Source organism: Cyanistes caeruleus, chromosome 2 (assembly GCF_971803275.1).
Source record: "Cyanistes caeruleus chromosome 2, bCyaCae1.hap1.1, whole genome shotgun sequence".
Taxonomy (NCBI): domain Eukaryota; kingdom Metazoa; phylum Chordata; class Aves; order Passeriformes; family Paridae; genus Cyanistes; species Cyanistes caeruleus.
The window spans coordinates 99,022,669-99,044,719 of record NC_141702.1 but is presented as its reverse complement, the minus strand read 5'-3'; the positions used below and the strand labels follow the sequence as shown (position 1 = coordinate 99,044,719).

At 40.5% G+C, this 22,051-nt stretch overlaps 2 protein-coding genes across 7 annotated transcripts in view; one reads left to right on the top strand and one right to left on the bottom strand.

Moving 5' to 3' along the window:
• The window catches only part of PTPN14 (protein tyrosine phosphatase non-receptor type 14), a 110,698-nt gene extending 101,741 nt beyond the window's left edge, over positions 1-8,957 (top strand). For all 6 annotated transcript variants that reach the window (XM_086878656.1, XM_086878653.1, XM_086878659.1 and 3 more), the window contains exon 19: positions 3,091-8,957. In XM_086878656.1, the coding sequence (XP_086734782.1) occupies positions 3,091-3,219 (129 nt within the window). In that variant the 3' untranslated portion in view covers positions 3,220-8,957. The remainder of the gene's footprint in view (positions 1-3,090) is intronic.
• A 1,272-nt stretch (positions 8,958-10,229) lies between these two features.
• Positions 10,230-22,051, bottom strand: part of SMYD2 (SET and MYND domain containing 2) — a 28,378-nt gene continuing 16,556 nt past the window's right edge. Inside the window, exons 6-12 of the mRNA XM_023922830.2 lie at positions 20,677-20,744; positions 18,854-18,956; positions 16,368-16,478; positions 14,471-14,591; positions 14,100-14,274; positions 12,592-12,700; positions 10,230-10,621 (exon numbers count right to left, since the gene is read on the bottom strand). Coding sequence (XP_023778598.1) covers positions 10,541-10,621; positions 12,592-12,700; positions 14,100-14,274; positions 14,471-14,591; positions 16,368-16,478; positions 18,854-18,956; positions 20,677-20,744 — 768 coding nt within the window. The 3' untranslated portion in view covers positions 10,230-10,540. The remainder of the gene's footprint in view (positions 10,622-12,591; positions 12,701-14,099; positions 14,275-14,470; positions 14,592-16,367; positions 16,479-18,853; positions 18,957-20,676; positions 20,745-22,051) is intronic.

Genomic DNA, 22,051 nt, shown 5'->3' with positions numbered 1-22,051 from the left:
ATTCAGTTCAGCTGGGACAAATCTCCTCCAACTCTGCTTGGGCCTCACTGAAGGTAAAGCTGTCCTGTAGATCTGTGTCACAGCTGATACTTTGTTCTTATGTTTTCTCATTGGAGGAGAAAAGGAAAGGAGGAGGTATCCTGGCCAAGAAAGGGCCCACAAGGATGTGTCATGGGAATCCAGCAGCCTCCCAGTGCTAACTGCTTCTCAGTGTGGGGCAATGGTTCTGAGTCTTGACCCTGCTTGACTTTCCTTATGCACTGGCGCATGGAAGTAATGGCTTCTGTTGTCCACATAGCAGCCATGAAATTTCTGCATGCCAGAGGAAAGCTGGAGAGTTAAAAGAGCCATCCTGAATTGCTTGTGAACAACAGTGCAGCATGTGTCTGTTTTACAGCAGTATGTACAGTATGCACACAGAAGCAAACTCTAAGGGCTGTGCAACAGGGTCTGGCCACCTCAGTTTACAGAAGTCAGGCTGAAGTTTACAAAAGTCACCCACTGGGCAAAGAGTAGCTTTGGCACTTCAACATCTATGGATAGGGGTGAGCCTTGACATCATTCATATGAGTTTTCATCAACTTCACTAGGACCTGATGGTAGTGCTCAATAATGAGGGAATTCTCTGATGACCTTTAATTAAAGCATTCTTTTGTCTTGATTAATAATAAAAATCATCATTACAATTAATACAATTTTCATTAAGGGCTCTGTTTCTGTAGATTGTACCAAGTTAATGGTTTTGGCTTGTTAAAACCTAATTTAAAAAAGATTAAAAATCTTAACAGTATGTTTTTAGTTTGTGACAGATTCTGCACAGAGGGGCTCCTTCTCATTTATTCTGTAGTAGAATTTATTGGGGTTTTGTCCTGAAGTAAAATTACTTATCACTTAAAATGTTTTAGTCTTAGGAGTTGGTTTTCACAAAAGTGTCCTAGCAAGAAAATGTATTAACATTTTAGCTGTGAAGGAGAATCAGGAGGGAGTTTGAAAATTTTGACACAGACAATTTCGGAAAGCCTGCAGCAGTGCTGGAACAGAAAAACAGAACTCTGAGCCTGAGGTTTCAGGTTCAGGTAAAAAGCCTGTGTTTAAGCAAATTCTATACAGCTTCAGTCACTGTAGCTTCTGGGCAATGGCTGGTTGAGTCTAAAGCTGTATCTCATTGCAGGGATAGAGTTTCAGTAACTGCTGCATGGCAAGTAAATGTCACATCATTACATCCTTACTGCTGTAGACACATAGTCCGAGAAAGTAATTGAGAACCTGCTCTATCAGCTTTTAGTCCAGACTTGGCACTGGGACATTAACTCATGATTGCATCTACAGCATGCTTTCAAATGGGAGGCAGGAATAAGTAGCATTTTTGTTTGTTCTGTTTGCAAGTGCTGGCTTAGCAAAGCATTAGGTGTATTTTTTTTTTTTTTTTTTTTTGACATGTACCTTGTAATGAAGGTGAATTCAAGGAACCTCCTTACCTGGAATCAAATACTAAGCTGGCTATAAATAGTGAGGCTGAATAGGCAGGATGGGGTTTTCTTTTATTTCTGAGATAAGGCAAAGCCATCTCCATTTTGAGGAGGTGCATGGATCGCTGTGTGCCCAATAAAACCCAATGAGCTGTCTTGCAGCAAAAAGCTGAGGGAGGAACATTATCTGCAGGTCAAGGCTGGCCTACATTTTTGTTACAGTTGTTGAGGTGAGATCAGGCTCCATATGACTCTGCTCAGCAAGGACCATTTCATAAGCATCTGTGTCCACAGGGAGGCTTTCTCCAAGTTAGCCAAGTTAAGTGGAAAGAGCTTCCATTTTTCTTTGCACCTGTTTGATAATAATATGGCATTACTCATCCCAAATATTTACACTCGTTGACTCTCTAGAGATGTCCTTTTATAACAGCTTGTTGGGGTATGTGGCAGAATATTTGGCCTTGTTTTCAGAAAGTGATAGCCTATGAGTTAATACTTGTTTACATGGAATGGTGATTCTGAGTTTTATATACATGGACAGAAATGGATATGCAGCGTGACTTTTATTTTAAACTTTCCAGGAAACTTCAGATGTGCCTGGAAGCAGATTCCATGCTCAGCTGGGCCTCCAAGGGTTAGCAGCAATCTCAGTCAAAAGACTTCCTAAGTTCCTCTAAGTGTTTCTGTAAGCAGGCATTACAAAGTGCAGTTTATGTTGCCTGATAGGGTAGCTGTTCCTCAGTTTTGTATCTTGAACTGCTTAAGAACTTCCTCAAAACCAGTGGGTATCTTACTGCTCACATTTACTGCTGCCATAGAAGGTTTGTGTCCCTCAGCTTGGCTCACATTACATGCTGTTTGAATTTGAGCCTGGCAGGCTGAGCTTCATGGCTCAACAACTTCTCAATAGCTCCTCGTGTACCTGTTGTAACAGATAAAACACAACAGCATCATAGGGCTTTGGTTCCCTAAATGCCAGAAATTTGATAATAGCATCCTAATGAAATGTGCAGTGATTTCTAATGCTTCACCTCATGGGCCGCTGTTTCACAGAACTCGTTTATGCACACATATATGCCTGTTCCTGCTCGATGGGGTTAGGGCTGTGCCTTCCCAGTGGATTTCCTTATCTATGCCTACTTACTGTACTTTAGTTCCTGCTGCAGAGCATATCAAGGGCATACAAGTGAGTTTCTTTTGAGCGAAACTAAGCTAGAAGATATCTTCTTTGACAACCCCCTAATATGTGCCAGTGAATATTCCATAGATTGCAACAAACTGATGCTGGTCTGGAGTCTGCAAAACATGTATTGTGGATACTGGGTCCTTGTTTTACTTTACAGAGCTATTTCTCCTGAAGTATTATTTGCTAACATACACTTGGCTGTGGCAGATCAAACGCTGGAATTTCTGGATCTTTTGGTGGCAATGACTTATCTTCATCTTTAATGAATGTAAATCTGTATCTTTGCCTGCACATTTAATTTTGTCTACAGAACCTTGGTCTTCTGTACCTATAATACGGTTCCCTGTGTCAGATAACTGATATTTGAGATGGTGATTGTTTGATTTAACGAACTCGCATACTTTATGCTTTGTTTTTTTCCCCTTTGCTTTACAGAAAATGGATGTTCCTGTGATGCTGAGACATCTGCGGGAGCAGAGAGTGTTTATGATCCAGACCATAGCCCAGTACAAATTTGTCTACCAAGTGCTCATACAATTCCTGCAAAACTCGAGACTTATTTAATCTTTTCAAACATCCCAGACCCAGCATTGTGGATCTGACTGAACCTTACTGATGAACAAGGGGAACGGCCTTGACAACACTGTGTGCATATATTGCACTTTTAAAGTTGTCTTCAAAGTAAGGAATTATGGTTCTTTACTAGTCTCCCATGGACTATTTTATACAAGATATAATTTATTTTTCTTGGAATAACTTTTGAATTACTTGTAAAACTTATAGTGACCTACAAAATGAACCACATTTGACATGACTGGTCTGCATTGTAATGTGTCTGTAAGGAAAGCAACCCTTTGTAAAGGTAGTTTGCTGGCTTTTATTTTGCTACAACAGCTTCTGAAATCTACAGTTATTTGGCAGCGGGCTTTTTCTCACATAAGGACGTTCTGGACCCAGTATGTGGCTTCCCTGGTAAAAACAAGACCTGCTAGATCAGCTACAACTCTGTGTGCGCAGAAGCTGAGGGTGCACAGCACAGAGACCTGAGCTTCTGCACGTGCAGCCGGGCACATTACAGAGGGCTCAAGCACAGGACATTGTGAGGACAGAGAGTTTTGGGTGCTAAACTGTTCAAATTCCACAAGAATTACTGTTTTAGACTAGACCGTGAAAAAAATCAATATTGTACCTTTTTACAGAGGCCTTTTGCTGCTGTGTGCAACCCTTGAAGGGATTCATAAGAAGCAAGGTAGGGTGAAGCAGTGACCTAAAGCAGGCTGAAGTCAGTGAATGACTCTTTCCAATAACTCTGGTGGTCTGAGAGTTGAACAGCAGAGGATTTTCAACCAAATGTATCTGGAAAAAAAAGCCAAATCAAGGACCTTCTCACGAATTACACTGAAAGTATTATTGCCTTGAGGCTCACCCTCTGTAGAAAAAGAATCTCATTTAAATTAGGCATCTCCAGTTGCCTTAGTCTTTGCGTGTGAACTATTTTTGGGTGGTTAGAGAAGGAATCAGGCTAGGGAAGCGCCTTGGAGGTCTCTGGACTCAGCCCTGCTCAGCCCACTGCTGACTTTAAACTTGGATAGGCTTGGATAGGCCCAGGGTCACATCCAGTTTCAGAATTTTCAAGGGTGAAGATTTCAAAACCTCTCAGGGCAAGGGATGCAATGCAGTTACTTTGTCGTGGTGAAATCACCTTTGTTGGTATCCCTTCCCCAGATACTTTTAATTTTTTAATCCTATTGTTGCTTTTCTGTTGTATCCCCACCTCCAAACCCTGATCAATGTACAAAGGCCTAAGCCTACAAGAACTCTTAATGTTACCTCTAAAGGGACTAAAATTAGTGGGGAGCTTTAAGCTAAGGTTCTGTACCAGAATGTTTCTTGAATGTGTTTACAACTGCATTGTATTGATTTGGTGCTCTGCAATACAGGCCTAGCATGATGACAAAATTTCTGGTGAAGACTTGTAGCCACCAACAAATGGAAAGGAATTATTCTGCTGTAATACCTTGACCATGTTCTTTTTAGGGATCAGCTGAGTTTTCAGTCAACTTCAGTTTTCCTGTAATTTTTTCTGCCAGTGCCAACATATCTCTTGTTAAATTAGCAGCAACCATTTAAAGTCTTCTCAGCAGCATCTGCATGGTAATTGCAGAGAGATGCTTTATATCTGGGAAAAAAGCCAAGGAATAAACCTTGCAGCAAAGAGTATTAAATTAGTTATCTCGTTATAACTTTTTGAATAATTTCCTAATGATGAATTAAGTTTGAACTCAGAGCTGTCAAGTCCCATTGCTCTACTTAGATGTGAGAAGTAGAAAATCAGGAGTGAAAAGAATTTGTTCCTATGTCTTATTACTCAGCTGCTCTTGGCTGAAATGTGTATTTCTGCTGCTACAATGAGCATAGGAAAGTTATTGCATAAGAGAGTGTGAAGAGCTGTGTTTGAAGGGAATAAAATTAAGCAAATGTTTTTTAATGCAAAGATGCATCATAAGTGTCTTAGAAAAACATTAATTAGAAAAAGGCACTAAAAATCCTTTCCAAATTAAGTCAGTGCCTATTAATGAGCCAAATAAGTGGCCATGTGGTAAACAGTCATTTCCAATTAACTCCTAATGTGGCTGGTGTGGTAGATAGAGGCCAATGTGAGTCACTTTTTCCCTTTCATTGTCAAAGAATGGTAATTTTAAACTTTTCCTTTCATCTGACTTCAATGTATTTTTCCCTGCTAGATTTTATCTTGACTAGATCTGTTAATATCATAAGTGAATTGGGCTGGTGCATGTCTTCAGAGGTTCCTTTCCACCCCAGCTTACAAGCAGCCCTCAGCATGCTGATGTTTTATACTTGAAATGTGATACAGTTTTGTAAGGGAAAAAATGAACCTTCTCACTTTGAACCTGTTGTAGTTTTATCAGGCCAAAATTGTTTGGGCAGTATTTCCTAACCTTTAGGGAGTGACAGGAAAATGCATTTTGCATCCAATTTTCTTAGTCATAGCAGGAATGAACACATGAGCCTTAAAGCAACAGTGCTGTTTAGTTTCTGTCCTGCAGACTTTAAAAAGCAGAACCCTTGAGAAGAAAACAACAGTTTGGAGTTTGTTGTGTTGCATGCTTTTTAATGTCAAAGCAAAACAGTAGTTTGAAAACAGTTTCATCCATTTGGAGTAAAGTCTGGATTGAAAAATCTCACCATGAATCATCAGTGACTGGAATTTTGACCCAAGCAGTCTTCTCCCAGGACACCCACCTTACAATCTGGTATGTTCAGCCTACACTCCACAATGCTTTCCAAAGAGAACTTGCTGCAAATGATTAAGTCTGGCTTGAGCATCCTTTGTGTCTGTTTTCCTTTTAGTACACTTTTCTTCTGTATTTAACAACCTCTGCCTTTTTAATTTAAACTCTTACCAGCTATAGTACTGAGGTGCTTGCATCAGCTTTTTGGTTAAAGTTATGGTCTGAGCATTTCATGCTTCCCATTGTTCAAGCAGGGATGGGAGAGATGACAGCTGAGTTGTGACACTGCTCAGTGCTGTGGGGATCTGGTTTCTGTCCTCCATCAGCCACACTGGAGGATAGTGGACATCAGCTGCTCAGGTCCTACTTGTTTCAGGTCCTACAAAGGCTTGTTTTAGCACCTCTTGTCCTTGACTACCTGACGAAAGAAGAAGCTGGTTTCCACAAATATTTTCTTACATAAGCATACAGGGATCCTAAAAGCTCAGCCTTATCAGAAATTCCCCTAAAACTAATTTTAGCTGGCAGAAGACACACCTCTGAGAACTTAAACTATTGCCAGCACAGTTCTTGAAGTATATTGAAGTGCATTTCTTTTCTACTTATTTAAATCAGCTGCCTCAGCTACAAATATTATTAAATATTTGCATGATTTCAAACCCTGGGTTTTTTTAAATTACTTTCTTGTAAACAAACAGAAATGCAAATGGCAAAACATAGACTTACTCATTCTTTTCCAACATCTGTGCTTTAATAGCACTTGTCATTGTCAGCCAGGACATTACTTTTTGATCCAATACCTGCTATACCTGTGTAGTCCACAAGCAACTCTACAAGAAATGTTGATGGGAAATCTTGTACTTGGATATAGCACAGAATTCTGTAGGGAGGATTCAGCGGAGCTACTGACAATGCTGCATTTCCAACAGCCAACTTCCCACTGCTCTCCTGGGAGGAGATGATGACTGAATTAGCTGTTAGCCTCGCTAACAGTTTGTGGTCTGTGTGCTCAGAAAGTGGAATCATCAGGCTGACTGCTGTAGCAGCTCTCATGCATCACTGAGGGAGGTCTGAGTTAAATTTTGCTGCTTGGTGGATAAAAAAATGCTAGGGTGGCAGCCACTGCAGGAAATAAAAGCTGCATCACACTGCAGGAGCAAATTCCTGAGCTAGCCATGAGAGGAAGGGCTGCATGAAAACAGCCTTTGACCACTCTTCCACAAAATGAATATAAAGCTACTGTTGTATACTTCAAGGCATATGGAATTTGGGATAGGGTTTGATGCCAGTAAGAGAAAGGCTGCAAGTCCAGAACCCCAAAAGCAATTGTCCCCAAATCGCCCTTAGCCTTCTAGGGAGGTTTTCTTGTAGGATCTGGTGCTAAGGGAGCTATAGATGCCATCTAAAGTTTTTAGAGAAGGACATTATACTTGCAGCTGCTTGCAAGGATTGGGATTGGAGGAAGGCAACAGATGGCTGTGGGGCAAACAAGATGGAGGTATTAACCATAAACTGTTGTTAGATTGTGAAACAAAACAGTGCACAGGTCAAAAAATAGCAGTGTTTATATAAATATTTAAATAAATTTAGCCAGTGTTTTTTGGAGTATCTTAGATTACACTTCCATTGGTTTCTCTCAGCTGTTTTTTGGCTGGCACTTCTTTGAATTTTTGTTGCCTGTACTTTATGTGCACCCTCACTTGAGAATTTCCCACATGCTTTATCTTATAAATATATCCTTATAAAGGACTTTGCCTTTGGAGAGCAAACTGGAAATCAGTGATAAATAGGAGCTTCCACAGGAGAATTCCAGCACTATTCCCAGAAAGGGAAGGACTGCCACTGATTCACCTGGGTAAGGTGAAGACTCAGTGGTTGAACAGTCAGTTCCAGGTATTTCAAGGGTAGTGTTCCTTGATTAGTCAGGGAGGCAGGAAGAAGGAATGCTTCCCACAAACTGTTTTCATGTCTGGTTGGGGAGCACCCCCTGACTTAGTGGCTGGTAGTTGAGGAATAGGGATGTGTCTAGAAAAAGATGTTCAGCCAGTCCTTTAGGGGCTTCCTGAGGCCAAAGCTGTATCCCACTCACAGTGTGTAGTACCTATTGATGGATCCATCTTCCATGAATCACATTACCTTCTCTTTAGAAGATGTTTATTCCTCTGGCCTTCACAATGTCCTGTGCTGGTGAGTTCCACAACTTATAGATGTAACATATAAGAACTTCCTTTTTGTGTATGCTAAATAAAAGCATTTTCTTGCTTCTGCTTGGTCTTTAAAAGAAAGTAAATCTGTAATGCCAGAAACACTGGTAATGGGATGTTTATCCTGTTGAGGTTGCTCCATATGGAAAACACATTTTCCTCACTAGTAAAGTACCTTTCTTTGGTTACTTTACAAAGGAAAAGTTTACAGATGCAGATGATTGTAATATTCCCATATGCTATTGTGTGGAATGTGTTAAATGAGATAATATGTTTAAGTTTTATGTCACTGGATTTTACTGTCCTGTTTTACTTCAGTATTGTCATGCCTCCTGTTTTATTTGTTCTGTAATTCTGTACCTGACAGTTTAGCACAAAACAGTGATCTGAATCTCACCATCTCATTGTATGGACACATTTCGTAGAGAAATGAGACATCAGTTATGTGCCCTTCCTGCCCCCAACCCCTCCTGTTAGGGCTGAATGGCAAAACTATTCTATGCTATTGAAAGCCTTTAAAAAAAAAATCTATGCATGCTATTTTATATTCTAATGTATTATTCATATCAGTACATAAGCTTATGCTTGTCAGTTTTATCTTGTGTATAGAACTGATTACTTTTGACAGTATTTTTGCACTGTTTCTTTTCTTTCTCTTTTTATAATAAAAAAGTTCTATCAGCATTAATTGACTGCAATAATTTTTTTACCCCTTTCACTGCCTTTGTAAATAGTTTCTTATATGCTTTTGCAAATGTGAGAATGTCTTCAGTGACTAAGATTTTTTTGGTAAGGCTGTCCCTCATATTCACAGTATACAATAAACCATTTTTTTCAATGAAAACTGTTTGTGTTCTTTTCTGTATCAGCTTAAGGGTTTTGTATTTGCACCTACACTGCTTGAGTTGGTTTCCTATGTTAAACTGATAGACACAGCCAGGGCCACAGTAAGCTCTGAATAACCTTCTCTAAATGGTAATCCAAGTGTCACAGGGGCAAGGCTTCCACTACTGCCTTGTGTTCACCTAATCCAATTCTTTGGTGATGAAGTGTGGTCTGGGCTCTGGACAGGCTTGCTGAAGTAAAGGTATTATTTCCCAGAACAAGAGTTTATTTGACAAGACAAAGTTAGGACAAAACCAGTCAGCTAGTGCCCTCTTCCTAGGCTTGGCTATAGGTAAAGGGCCTTGGCTTTCTGGAATTGTAGATCTGGTGCAGTTTTATGTACTCCAGCAACAACTGCTGGCTGGAGAGCAATGAAAGATTTCAGCAAAATGAGCTGACAAACCCTAATTCCAGCAGTTTTATTTTCAGAGCAGTGCTTGCAAGAAAGAAAATACAATGAAATTCTTAAGGGTGATGTGTTCTTTCTCATCATACTTTATAAGCTGTGAAAACAGTAAGGAAAGGGCAGGTAATTTTATTGTGCACGGTATTTCAATTTTGATGCTAGAAGTTTACAGCTACACTATTTTTCTACCCCCATCCTTAAAAGTAAATTCTTACCATTGATCTAAAATGAGGGGAAAAAATCCTCTTGTTTTACATATGGGTAGAGAAAGCTAAGTCCTGAACTTTCTCCTCAGAAAGTATTCCTGTACCTCTCAGAAATAATTGCTATTACAATAATTATAATAAATATGATTACAACAGTTGTAATCCACTGGAGGTGAAAGTATGGCTGTAAGGAAATATGAGCTCTCCTCTGCGATAACTCACTTTAACTTGTAAAGGAGTCTAAAAAGCCAGAAATTGCATAGTTCATGTCTTGTGTAAGCCTCCAAGCTCCAACATAGGTGTCAGTATTTTCTGTACAAGACAAATTGAGCTCTAGGTCTTTGCTGTGATGAATCCTCATCTGCCAGGAGCAGTGATGGACCTGCAGATTAATTGGTTGAGGGAACACTGGTGGCGTTGCTGTAAAATCTACAGAAGTCATCACCCCATTCCCCCTCTCTCTAAGTTAAGCCACTGCAAATAAAAATGATGCAAGAAAAAAAGGAAACAAACCACAACAGAAAAAGGGCTTTTGCTAATTTGTCAGAGTAAGCAAAACTATTTGGGCAAAAGTACATTATCACAAACCTATTGCACCCATTTAAGTGTACAAGTGGAATCAAGAGTGACCAAGACCATTTTATTTACTTCATACAAATAAGATCCACACCAACATCCCTAAAGAAAAAAATGGCCATTTTTGCACATGAGCCATCAAAAGGCATAACCTTTAAGAAACCATGGATGCTTCCTTAAAAAAAAAAAAAAAAGGCAATTGTAGATGTGTGGAAGCTAGGCCTAAGTGTGTTTGTCATTCCAATTATAGGACAGAACTGTGTTCATACTCTACCGCTTTTCAAAGCGCTCCTGAAGGTTTCCATAACAAGGCTTTTTAAATAAAGGTTTGAAGGATTGCATAGATTCAAAGGCTCAGTGGTCCTCTAATTCCTTTTTGATCTCTGAAATGTATGGATGATCTTTCCCATGTGCTACTTCCATGATAGCAATTGCCTATGAAAAGGAAAAAAAAATATTCACACAATTGATTCATATATAACACCAGGCTATAAATACTCTCTTTAGAGGTTTGAAGCAGTCTGACACCTCTAGCTACTTTTTGTCCCCTTGTAGTCATAAACCCAGTAGGAAATAAAATGAAATTCAAAACTAAGTAATAAAGGTTTTATATTCAGAGAATACATCTTTGATCTTAAAGGAGCCCAAAGCACCTTTCAAAATTATATTCCTGACAAAACTACTTTGAATGCAACCAGCTCCAGGACAGAAAACTGCAAGTGCGGTGGGTAATATTCCAGCAGAGGACTTAGCCAGTATCTGAGCAAGCTCTGCTCCTACCAATTTATCCTTAAGCTGTCAGAGACATGCAGGTTTAGCACAGGAGTAATGCTGAGGGGCATTTCAAACTCGAGTCTGTAAACCCTTTGCTCCTTCCAGGGGCTGCCAATGCTTTAGGAAGGAAGCAACAACTTAGGCAAAAGTGAGATCCCATAAGATTCAGACAGAGGCTGCTGTGCCCAGCTCCCTGGTGTTTCACCTGTTTGCAGCCTGTTCCAGGCCTGAGAGGGAATGCTGCAGGAGGCCAAACCCTGACTAGTGCCTTTCCTGCCCTGGAGTGTGTGCAGGGCAAGATTTCCACTCGAGAAAAGATGTGATAAAAGGCAGCACTCGACAGAGCTGAAAAAAAAGTTCAGTGTAAGTCTGAGAATGTTTAAAGCCCAACAGTGCTAAGACAGCAAGGACTTGCAGTATCCTGGCCCCTGAGCGTTTAGTCATTTCATCCTTGGGAAGCTTTATGCTCTTGTATTTGTTAACAACAAGGGCTTTTGGTTCCACCTCAGCAGCAAGAAATTACTCCACCCCTCCTACTGCCCAAAAAAAGAAAGGAGGACCTTCTGGATGAGCTGCTCACAAACTGACAGGGAACAATGGGTTTGCTTTTCCACTAAATCCCAAACATCAAAGGCTGGGATAACTTTGAGCAGTTCCTGCAGACAGCTTTTGGAAGTGAGTCATTAGACAATGTTTGTGTTAGGAAACTAACTATGCCAACAAATTTACCTCACAGTTCCCTACTCCCCCATCCCATGCTCCTACTGGCACAATTCCCATTTCTACTCAAGGGTTTAACACCACAGAGAAGGAAAACCTATGCCAATTTCAAACTAGGAAACAGTTAAATTTTAGAGCATATATTCTTCTAGCATCTTTCACTATGGTTGGATGGCGTTGTTATTTGCTGGCGAAAAACTTGCCAGCATCTTAAAAGCAAGAAGAAATAAATACATTGTGACATTCCACACTGAGTCATTATATGCTACAGTAGCCACTGATGCTTAAGAAACTAAAATAAACTTCTGCCCAACAACAATAGGGGAAAATAGTCAAGAAACATAGTATAGATTAACAAAAAATAATAAAAAACTAAAGAATAAGGAACAAACAAATGAAAAGGGGTGAAGAAAAACATAAAACCAAAATGCTGTATTTGCCAATTTCGGCATTACCAGATGCATTGAATTCCCTTCAGCTATGTAAAAATCGATTGGTTCCAGAAAAAATAACCACCAAAACCATGCCTAGTTTAAGTTGGATATAGAAATCACAGACTTCAATGAAACACTATGTGCCTTTTATAAGAGCCAAGCATTTTTCCTGTCCTTACCCAAAAAAATGAGGGGAAGATATGGTTCTGCTTCATTTACACTAGCACAGCTCTAGCTCAGAGAAGAACTCAGAGCAAATATTTAAGCATAATTCTCACTCCAGCTTCTGCAGTACGAGCCCACTGTGAAAAGGCACCCAAGAGCAGACCCATCTTCCATCCCTAGAAAAACCAAATCTGAGCTAAAAATCCAGTGACTGAATGTATTTAACATGGTGCATTTCCTACCACGCCAGGCTCTGACAACGACCCCATGGCTGAACTGGTGTTATTAATGGAGAAACCAAGCAATAAATACCCTCTTCAGGGCTTTAACTCCAGCCGTCCTGTTCTTCAGTGCCATGTAGAGTCTCCCTAATTTCAGCCACATGGAGGCAACATTCAGCGAGTAGGAAGGATAATGTTTACTGCAAGAGAGAAAGAAATTCAGCTTCATCAACTTTGGCAGTTTCATAGCATTTTCCCAGTCCTGTCTCCCTCTCATGGGGCAAGAAGCTGCCTCTCGTTGCCCCTGCCCATTCAGCGCTCATCCCCTCTGCCGTGACTGCCAAGAGCCAGTGCCAATTGTGTCTGGGATGGGGACGCCTGTCAGCTGGGAATTGGACTGAAACTACCATATGCCTCTGAACAGCTGTCAGATGGCAAGGACGTTCTGCCACTAGTTTAATCTAGCCAGCTACAGAGAGAGCCCGCATTGTTATGAGTTTTGGAGCCACCCTGCACCCGCAGCAGTAGCTCTGTGTGTTCCACAATGGTTGGTGGGCTGGAAAGCGAGGGGCCCTCCGCAGTGTGCCGGGCACACACGGCAGTCTGTGCTCACACACACTGAGCGGGCACAGCCCGCCTCAGCAGAGCTGACCTGGAATGCCAGGCTCAGAGCCAGAGGAGCTGGGCAAGTCCCAGGGAAGATAAATAGTACTGAGCCTCCAGGGGGAGAATGTTGGCTCCTTCTTTGTATCACTGCTCCCTGCCAAGTGCTCTGTGACTTTATGTTGGCATCTGCTCCAAAGGGAGAGCTTTTCTTGCACTCCCCCCAGCTGGCAAGAAAGTCACGTCTCAAGACGAGAATCTGTTTGGGAGATTCACGGCAGGACCAGACGCAGCCAGTGTAACTGGCTGGCTCTAACCAACAGGCTCACTACTGCAAAACCCGAGAATTTTATCAGAAACAGTATTCTTATCTCCTGCAGAGGCTGTGTGCTGCCTTGCCCCACGCAAGGCTTCAGCCTGGGCATTCTCCCATGCCTCCAGCTCTAGGGCAGCAGGATCAGGGACATGGGGCACCCCCAGCTCCTAGCACAGGAGCTGAGCTTGGCTCCAGCTCCCTCTGCTGCTCGGCTCCAGCCCTGGGACACAGCTCAGTTCACCTGCAGCCGTGCCCACAGTGCTGCGGCAGAGAGAGAGGGCTGGGAGATTGTGGAGGCTGACAGCAACACTGGCTTTGCCTCCACTACCTGGTACAAAATACTGGCTGCAGATGCAATTTGAAACCCTTCTTTAGTAAAAAATATTATGGTATTTTAGAAACCAGTTAAGCACAATAAGTACAGCACCCAAGGTGGCACAAAATTATATTGAGAACCCAAAGCAAGGATTTCAAAGTCAGTCCTGCTATATATTGCAAGACCACATTCTGATAGTAACAAACACTGTCTCATCATTTAAATATTCCTTTTTGAGTAGTGGTATCATGGGTAGAATGTTTATAAAACATACACTGAGAGAAGTGACCTCTGCCCAAACTTATCTTAATCGTTCATATTATTAATTAGAGCATTAAGAAAAGAAATAGTCTCTCATATTTACCTGTAGGGTCTGATAATTTTTTGCCCATAACACAGCGCACCTTCCCAATCCTGCACGTAGAGACAGACACCCATGGCCTGGTACATCATATGTAACATATAAACATTACTGTCTTCAAACACTGCACCCATCTTGTCCAGGCTGAGTTCACAGATCTCCAGTAATTCACTAGGGGGTAGGAAGAAGTCAAGGAATGCAATGAATCGATGGCCTGTCACTATATGACTACCTGATGCTACCTTCTGACACAAAGAGGACAGAGAAGTTTAATTTCTACTGGTCACAGTATTTCTCCTGCACGTACTTCTGAAGTTCAGCAGGCAAGATTTTTAGGTCACACATCAGTGGAGTCAGGGTAAGACAAAGGATATATTTGTAGTGTTTGGCTCGCCTGAATTCCTCAATCACGTTCCTGGCATATTTGATCATGTCTTTTACTGTCTCTGCTGACGGAGGATCATTCAGCTTGCAGATTTCCAGTTTCTCTTTATCCTGAAGAAAACACAATGGACCTTACAAAGGCGGGTTCCAAGCTCTACAAATAAAAGTGCACCTGCTATACAAAATTTCTCTAATAAAAAGACACAGATGTGAACTTAAGCTCTTCAAAGAATGAAAAAACAAAGGTAGAGTGTGCACCTGCAATTTTTCTCTAAAGCCTTGGCTAGAAATCCTAGGATCCCCTGGCCCTCCAGTTCATCTGCCATTCTCTACTTCCATGAAGTCACTTTCTTTTGAGAGATTGAAGAGCTTTTTGATTTTGTATTGCAAGCAGTTTTACATAAGAAATTTCAATGGTTCCAAGAGATTAGGGTTATAAATAAATAATAAAACAAATTTAGCCTTAGTTTTAAGGCTATAACAGCTCAAGTACCTTAGTCTGGACTACCAATTGATGTCTCTGTGGAAAATGACATGATCTTAAAGACAGAAAAGAATCCTTCAAATCTACAGACAAAACCACATTTCCATATATTTTGTTATTTCTACTGGACAGCTCCACTTATCTTATCCCTGTATCTAACATACCATTTCATGAAGAGTCAGCTGCAATCTAGAGACAATCTTTTGCTGTTTAAGCTTCACATTGTTGCTAGATTTCTTTTTCTTTTATTATTTAATCTGCCAGCTGAGAGAGCTACAGGGACTCTTTCCAGAACTGAAGGAGGCTGATTGACAGGTGACTCCCAGAGTAGCACATTGCTGAAAATCACAGATGAAATCCTGGCTTCATTAAACTCAGTAGCAAAATTATCAAGGTAACTGTGGGGGAAAATGTAACTGATATGGTATCAACAGAACAGCTTCAAGCAACAATACTGGGTACTATTTGGAAAAAAAAAAAAAAAATCACAAAAGATGACACCATTTAGAGGAAAGAGATGGTTGTCTGGTCAATGTGGGAAGCAGCTTTTAAAAGGATACCTAGTGAAAATGGGAGGACAAATGATCTGGAACTTAAGAATTAGATTAAGACACACTGATCTTGTCTGGAATGACAGATAAGCTAACACAGAGCTCAATTCTTGTAGGACCTTCAGTGAAGGAGGTCCAAATAGTTTCACAGGCACAGCTGTCTCAGTATCTGTTGGGTTTGGGTACCTTTTCCCTCCAAGAAGTGCTTTTCTTTACAACACCTAACACCCTGTTTTCAGGAATATTGCCTGGATCTTCCTTTGTCTTTTGAAGGGCCCCAGCTCATGTTTAATGAACACAGTTCTGGCTTGCACATCACAAAGGGCTGTGACCCAGGACCACACTGTCCCTGAGCAGACCAATATGATGATATTGTACAAAAGAGCATTCCTCAGATTCTGCTGGGTCTCCAAACCATCCAGACATTCCATACAATGTCCCCTAGAATTGACTGAAATGTCCCAAACATAAAGTGCAGCAGCACTTTATCCCAGAAATGCCCCAAGCAAGATTTACTAGCTGGGAGTTGATAGCATGAAATCAAAAAAAAAAGTTCTGAGCTAAATTTGTGTAGCATAGACACAGTATAATTATCTACTTTCAACAATGTTCTCATCTTTGCTTTGTAGCTCAACTTTAAATAGGCTTCTACCAGGAAATTTCCTGATGTGTGATGATTACAATGGAAAGAATGACTATCAGAAAGCATTCTGGACAGAAAGACAGAAAAACAACCACCTCCCCCTTTTATCCTCCTTTCCAAAATGTAATTAAGCCAGATAGGATTTTGCATCTAAGGACATGGGTAGGTGCCTTGACAGACAGAGGTATATTCCACACCAATTCCATTACCTTTTCTTTTGTAGTGCACTCCCTGCAATCACAACTAAAGAAATAGGAGTCTCTTAACCGGTCATTTCTGTCTTCTGTGGGATACAGCAGGTCAATATAGCTGCTGAAAATCTACATGGTAAAAAAAACCCAAAACAACAGTTAGTGAGAAGCAGCATTACTAAACATATTTACTATACTAGTTCTGATATATGTAGTATGACAACTATATTCACGCAGCTTGTGGACCCCTGCAGCCACATCACCTGCCGGCTCCCTCACATTCCGAGCCCTTTGGCAGCATCAGGAGTTGTCACTTATGAATGTAACCTGACAGAGAAGTGTTCCTTTCCTATCTGTTATGGAATTTCCCCCAAATATTACACTGGCTTGCACCCAGGACAGCAAGATTCAGGTGTGGATAAGGAAACTATCACAGCATAAATCTCAGGCTCCTGTCAGACTACAAAGAGATGCCTACTTTTCAGAAGTAAAATAATGATTTCAGGTATCCAGCTTAGGATAAATTACAGTGGCCTGGTTTTTTTAGAGGCTGGAATCTCAAATTTTTCTTTCTGAAAACCTACAAAAATTGGGGCAACAGCAGTCACTAGTAGCTTTAGAAACTTAGGACAAGACCTTTAGATCTCTGAAAAGAAGAGAGGCCCAGTGCTCCAGTTCAAGGAGAATGAATATCAGATTTACTTCAGCAGCAATATTTTAAAGCAAAGAAAACCTGCTTTTGAACATTTTAAAGGCCCTTCATATACACTATTCTTAAGTTTTCCTCTATTTCAATGGTCTTCAGAAAAGAACCCCTGCAACTAGCTTTAATATTCTGCTTTTAAAACGAGATCTCCCCCCAAGAAACAAGTCCTATGCACAGCGCAGTTGATCATTCTGCAGACCAAGGAACAGCTTTAGCTCCATTTCCTCATTTATAGTTATTTGAAATGCTTTGCTCAGTCTTTATACTTCAAGCCTCTCTTTTCTTTAGAAGTAAAATTACATGTAATTTCATACAGTGCACCTTCTTAAGTATGAGCACGTTATCTCACACTTTCCCTCACACTCCTCTCCTCCCTTCGATATTTTCAAAGCGGAATGCAGGAACCACATTTAGAGCAAAAGAAACTTTAAAATGTTGCCCTGCAATGGCTACACGGAGCCTGAAGATGGAGACACAGGCTGGGAGACTGCACAGCGACCACACACAGCCACAGCTCACGTTTAGAAAATTCTGAAGTATCAGAAAAGCGAATGTGCAAAACCTGTGAGGTCCTGGAGACCTGATGCAGCTTCGAAGGCAGAATTAAACCTGAAGAAGATGCCTGAAGAAGGTAAATAACTCCACATCTCTACCTCTAATGATACACCTTCCCCCAAAATGCTGAAAATGTCTGGGATTCCACAACAAAATTCTGCAGCCAGAATTAGTCCTTGTCTGTTACCACAATGCATTTGCAGTGACTGCCAACATCACAGACAAATCATTGCTGGCAAATGGCATCAAAAGAAGTTGCTCGCCTGAGTCATTCACCCTTGGCTACAGCAACTAAACTCACTTTGCTCACAAGGGGGAACAGCTATAATCCACAAAAATAACCTCTCTACCTTTCTTCCAGGCTGCTATCACACACCTGAGAAAACAATAGATGTTATCAAAAATCAAATCTGAGCTTATCAGCTTTTCTTTGCCCATTAAATTAACATTTACAACAGAGCCATTGAAATTCTGTTCGAGCTCCATCCCCAGAGAGGATGTTCAGTATCTTCATTCCCTCCAGGTATTTGAACATCCTCCCCAACTCAGTTTAACATCTTTTTGTTGTTTTCTTTTTAAAGTAAAGTGCAGCTCTACTGTTTAAAACTCTCTGCCAAATTCATTATTTGACTGAGAAAGTTTCAAGGTAAACCCAGAAACTTATTCAATTTCACAGATTTTTATTCTTCTCTGTTCAGTTTCACCCCACCTAAAACCACACATTTGTTCTTCTGTGATTTCCCAGCAAATGCTATTCAGGTGGTATGACCAAGTCCCATGTTCTGTGGATGCTCTGTCCAAACAGAAGTCAGAGGACTTATCTGTACCCATTTACCTCATTTATTCTGGCTTCAATTTCAACACATTACTATTATACTGGGAACTATTATAGCAGTAATAATTTGCTTTGATCTTGGAATTTCAAAGCACCAGCCAAACATCAGTAAACTCAGCCTCATTTTACAGATGGGTAAACTGAGAGAGAGGCTGGCAAATACACAGTGACTGCTGCAGGTGCCTTTCCCAATTTTTAGCAAAAAAATAGGGTACTGTCTCCAAAAAATCCCATCAATCCTCCAGAGTCACCCTAATTTTTCCAAAGCACCATCTTGCATTTCTCTGAGAAACAAGAGATCCTTCCTTCCTGTTACTAAATTGCCATCTAGTTGAAAGGATCCCCGAGAAGCAGAATGAATCCTGTCAGGTTGCACGAGAACAGAACACATTCAAACACTGCATTTACCTCATCTCCAGGCTCAATCTCTCTAACAGCTCTGACTTCAGCCAAGGTTCCCTTGTAAGTCACAATCACATTTGGGCAACAGCTATGGTTCATCAATGCAACACTGTAAAAGTAGAAAAGAACATGTTTTCCCTAACAACCACCACAAGCAACAAGCAAAAAGTTAAGCACCACTTCACAAAATAATTAAGTCTGAAAGATTGAATCTGCCTGTTTCTCTAACCTGTTTTTATTCTGAGGCTTAACATGAAGGTAACCTTGGGAAAATCTGTTGCACTGTTATTTATTCTAATGATATGGAGAATGGCTGTGCTAATGAATCATTACAATTTTTAAATCCTATTACTGCAGAACTAGGCAAGTTATTATTTTCCCCTTCTTACAGTGCTAAAGGACAGCTGACAGGTATGTTCATGTATCTTTACTATCAACATGATAGACAGGCTATTTTCCTCAGAGAAGAAAGAAAAACATGTTTAACCTAAAAGGAAACAAGTAAATACAGAAAAACGAAAGTCTTTGCTGCATTCCAAGTTAAGATGGGTGTTAAAATTTTAGCTGGCTTCTATTCAAATGTAAACAGCCTCCATGTTTGAAGTGGGAGGGAGATCTCTGTCTTTTATACAAGCACATGACCTGGACAAAAACCTGGATGGATAGAGAAAAGTAAACCCCCTTATTAGCAAGCACGGAGAATGTGCAGTTCATTGCTCATCTGAGATAAAATTTGTAATTTCAATTCTTTCTCTTCCAATCTAGCAAAATAACAACTGTCTCTTCAGTATTTTTAGCTCACATGCATAACTCTTAAATAGGAAAGATCTGACTTGTGTATCCTGAGCATTTATAAAGCATGGTGTTGGACATTTTTCCAGAACATCCTGGTTTAATACTCTCCTCTTCCCACAATGACTCTGATCCTGGGTATTTTAAGGCACTAATTTCCAGTCTCTGGATCAGGGATATGAACTACAGACAGACCTGCCTGAAGAAGAAGAATAATCTGTGAAGCAATGACTAGCTACTGCTGCTTGTCTGCAGCACTTGGCAAAATTACATCCAGCTTTAAGTGGGCATCTGTAAGTTTCAGGTTACTTTGACACACATAAACTATGAGTAATCCAAGCCTCACCAGGAAGTCAAACTAAGCCTCAGTGCTAATACCTTCATACAGACTGTGCAGAGATCAGGGACAAAAAATACCCTCCTCTGCCACAATATTAAGTGGGAAGGACAGATTTAAAAATGCAAGAAATGATTCTTGGCCCTACAGAAAGCTGTATTCCCCCGTTCACCAACTGCAGATAATACTTAATATCTGTAGTTTATTTGTAAAGCTAAGAAGCTTGTACATATTTTTTTTTTTTACACTGTCATAGCAAGGAGGCTCAAAGAAGCCATGAGAGGGATTTACTATTTGCCAAGGAACAAAGGTAGAGAAGGGATAATGTTCAGAGAGCACCAGGGGAAGGATTATAACCAGCCAAAACAGAAAGTGGTGAATAAATCAAGTCACCTGCAATCCTTTTCATTGGGCTTTGATCATTACTTGATGTCCCTGTCCAGAACCTGCTACCCAAGTGTTTTTTTACCAACTTGAAAATAGTTCACAACCTAAGTTTCAAAACAAATTACATGTGCAATTTTACCAAAATTACTGGATTTTTAAGGAAAACTGCTGCAAATAATTTGCCACATTAGCCAATTAAAGATATTCAAAACAAGATAAATTAATTCCTTTGGTAGATATCTATTTCCTCTATTTGTTTTTAAATAAGTTAATTTTATCTTTTAAAATATTTTATATTTTAAAATCGACCTACTCGGGAAATATGGCTGATCCCAAATGGGAGAGTTCTTCATCTTCAATTGTGAAGCCATTACAGTTAACCTAAGAAAAAAGAGAAAGCTGCTGGATCAGCTTCTGGTCAGCTGAGTAGTCCACATGTACTTACATGTCACATTCTCATGCATCAAACACAACTGCAGAAATTTGCTTACAATTTTCCACCCCCCTCTCCTGGACTCACAGGGAGCTCCATGACATCTCGACAAGTGAAATGAGGACAAAGTCCCTCTCCAAAGGAATGCACAGGACACTAAAAAAATGACAGTCCAACACTTGCACCTCCTCAGGACACATCTAGTGAATTGCTCCTTGGAGGGCCAACCAGGAGAAGTGGGGCTCAAAAAGAGCACAACACATCTCACCCCAACATGGGGCAAAAAGACTTCATTGGGCCATGACAAGGGAAGGGCCAAAGCAGAACTACACATGCAAGGAGAAATGTGGGAATGAAGGGCAGCAAACTCAGCCAGGCTGGGGCAGTGCAGAGCTTTGATGGAGCACATGTCAAGAGATTTGCCACAATGGCACCTGTCATCAAAGACTGCACATATCAGCTACAGCTAAAGCACATGTGAAAACAACAAAAGCATTGAGAAAGACTTGAACCTCATAAAGACATAGACTAGGAGGGGACAGAAAAAGGACAGAGTATGAGAGGAAGTGTATTCCTAATTTAAACAGACATAGGATCAAAAGAACTTGTTCACAAAACTCTCTTATAGAATAGATTCAAGCAGGTTTTAAAACCTTCTCACTTTTGTTCTCATCCAAGTCAAAGGAATCTTATAGAAGTTTCAGCTTTTTTCATGTGGTTTGTATGACTTTAAGTGGCCAAAATGTGCCTCAGTCAAGTACTTTATTCCACTTCCACTTCAAATCACATACATACCAACACAAAGAGAACCTTCTCCACATTCACCATTATCTCCCTACAAACATGAAAAAAGCACCAGTAATGTACTAAAACAACCACTCAATAAAACAATGTGGCCAAGTCCAGTTAAAGCTAGAAAGGGCACAGGAACAGACAATCAAGTATAGTGCAGTTTTGGATTTTAAAATTTAGCAGTATTATATTGTTTTGGAAAGGGTAAGAGCTGACAACAAATACTACCAACAATAATCACAGAACTATTGAATGGTTTGGGTTGGAAGGGACTGTAAAGATTGAGTTCCAATCTTTGGATTGTTTTTTCTCCAATCCCCAGAGGCACAGACTCCTTCCAGTAGACCAGGTTGCTCACCAAGCAAAGTGATATACCCCACAAGCTGGAATGCAGCCCAGACTGGCTTTCAGAAATACACAAATACGCAAAGCCACTCCTCAGGCATGAACTGTTCAGCGTGAG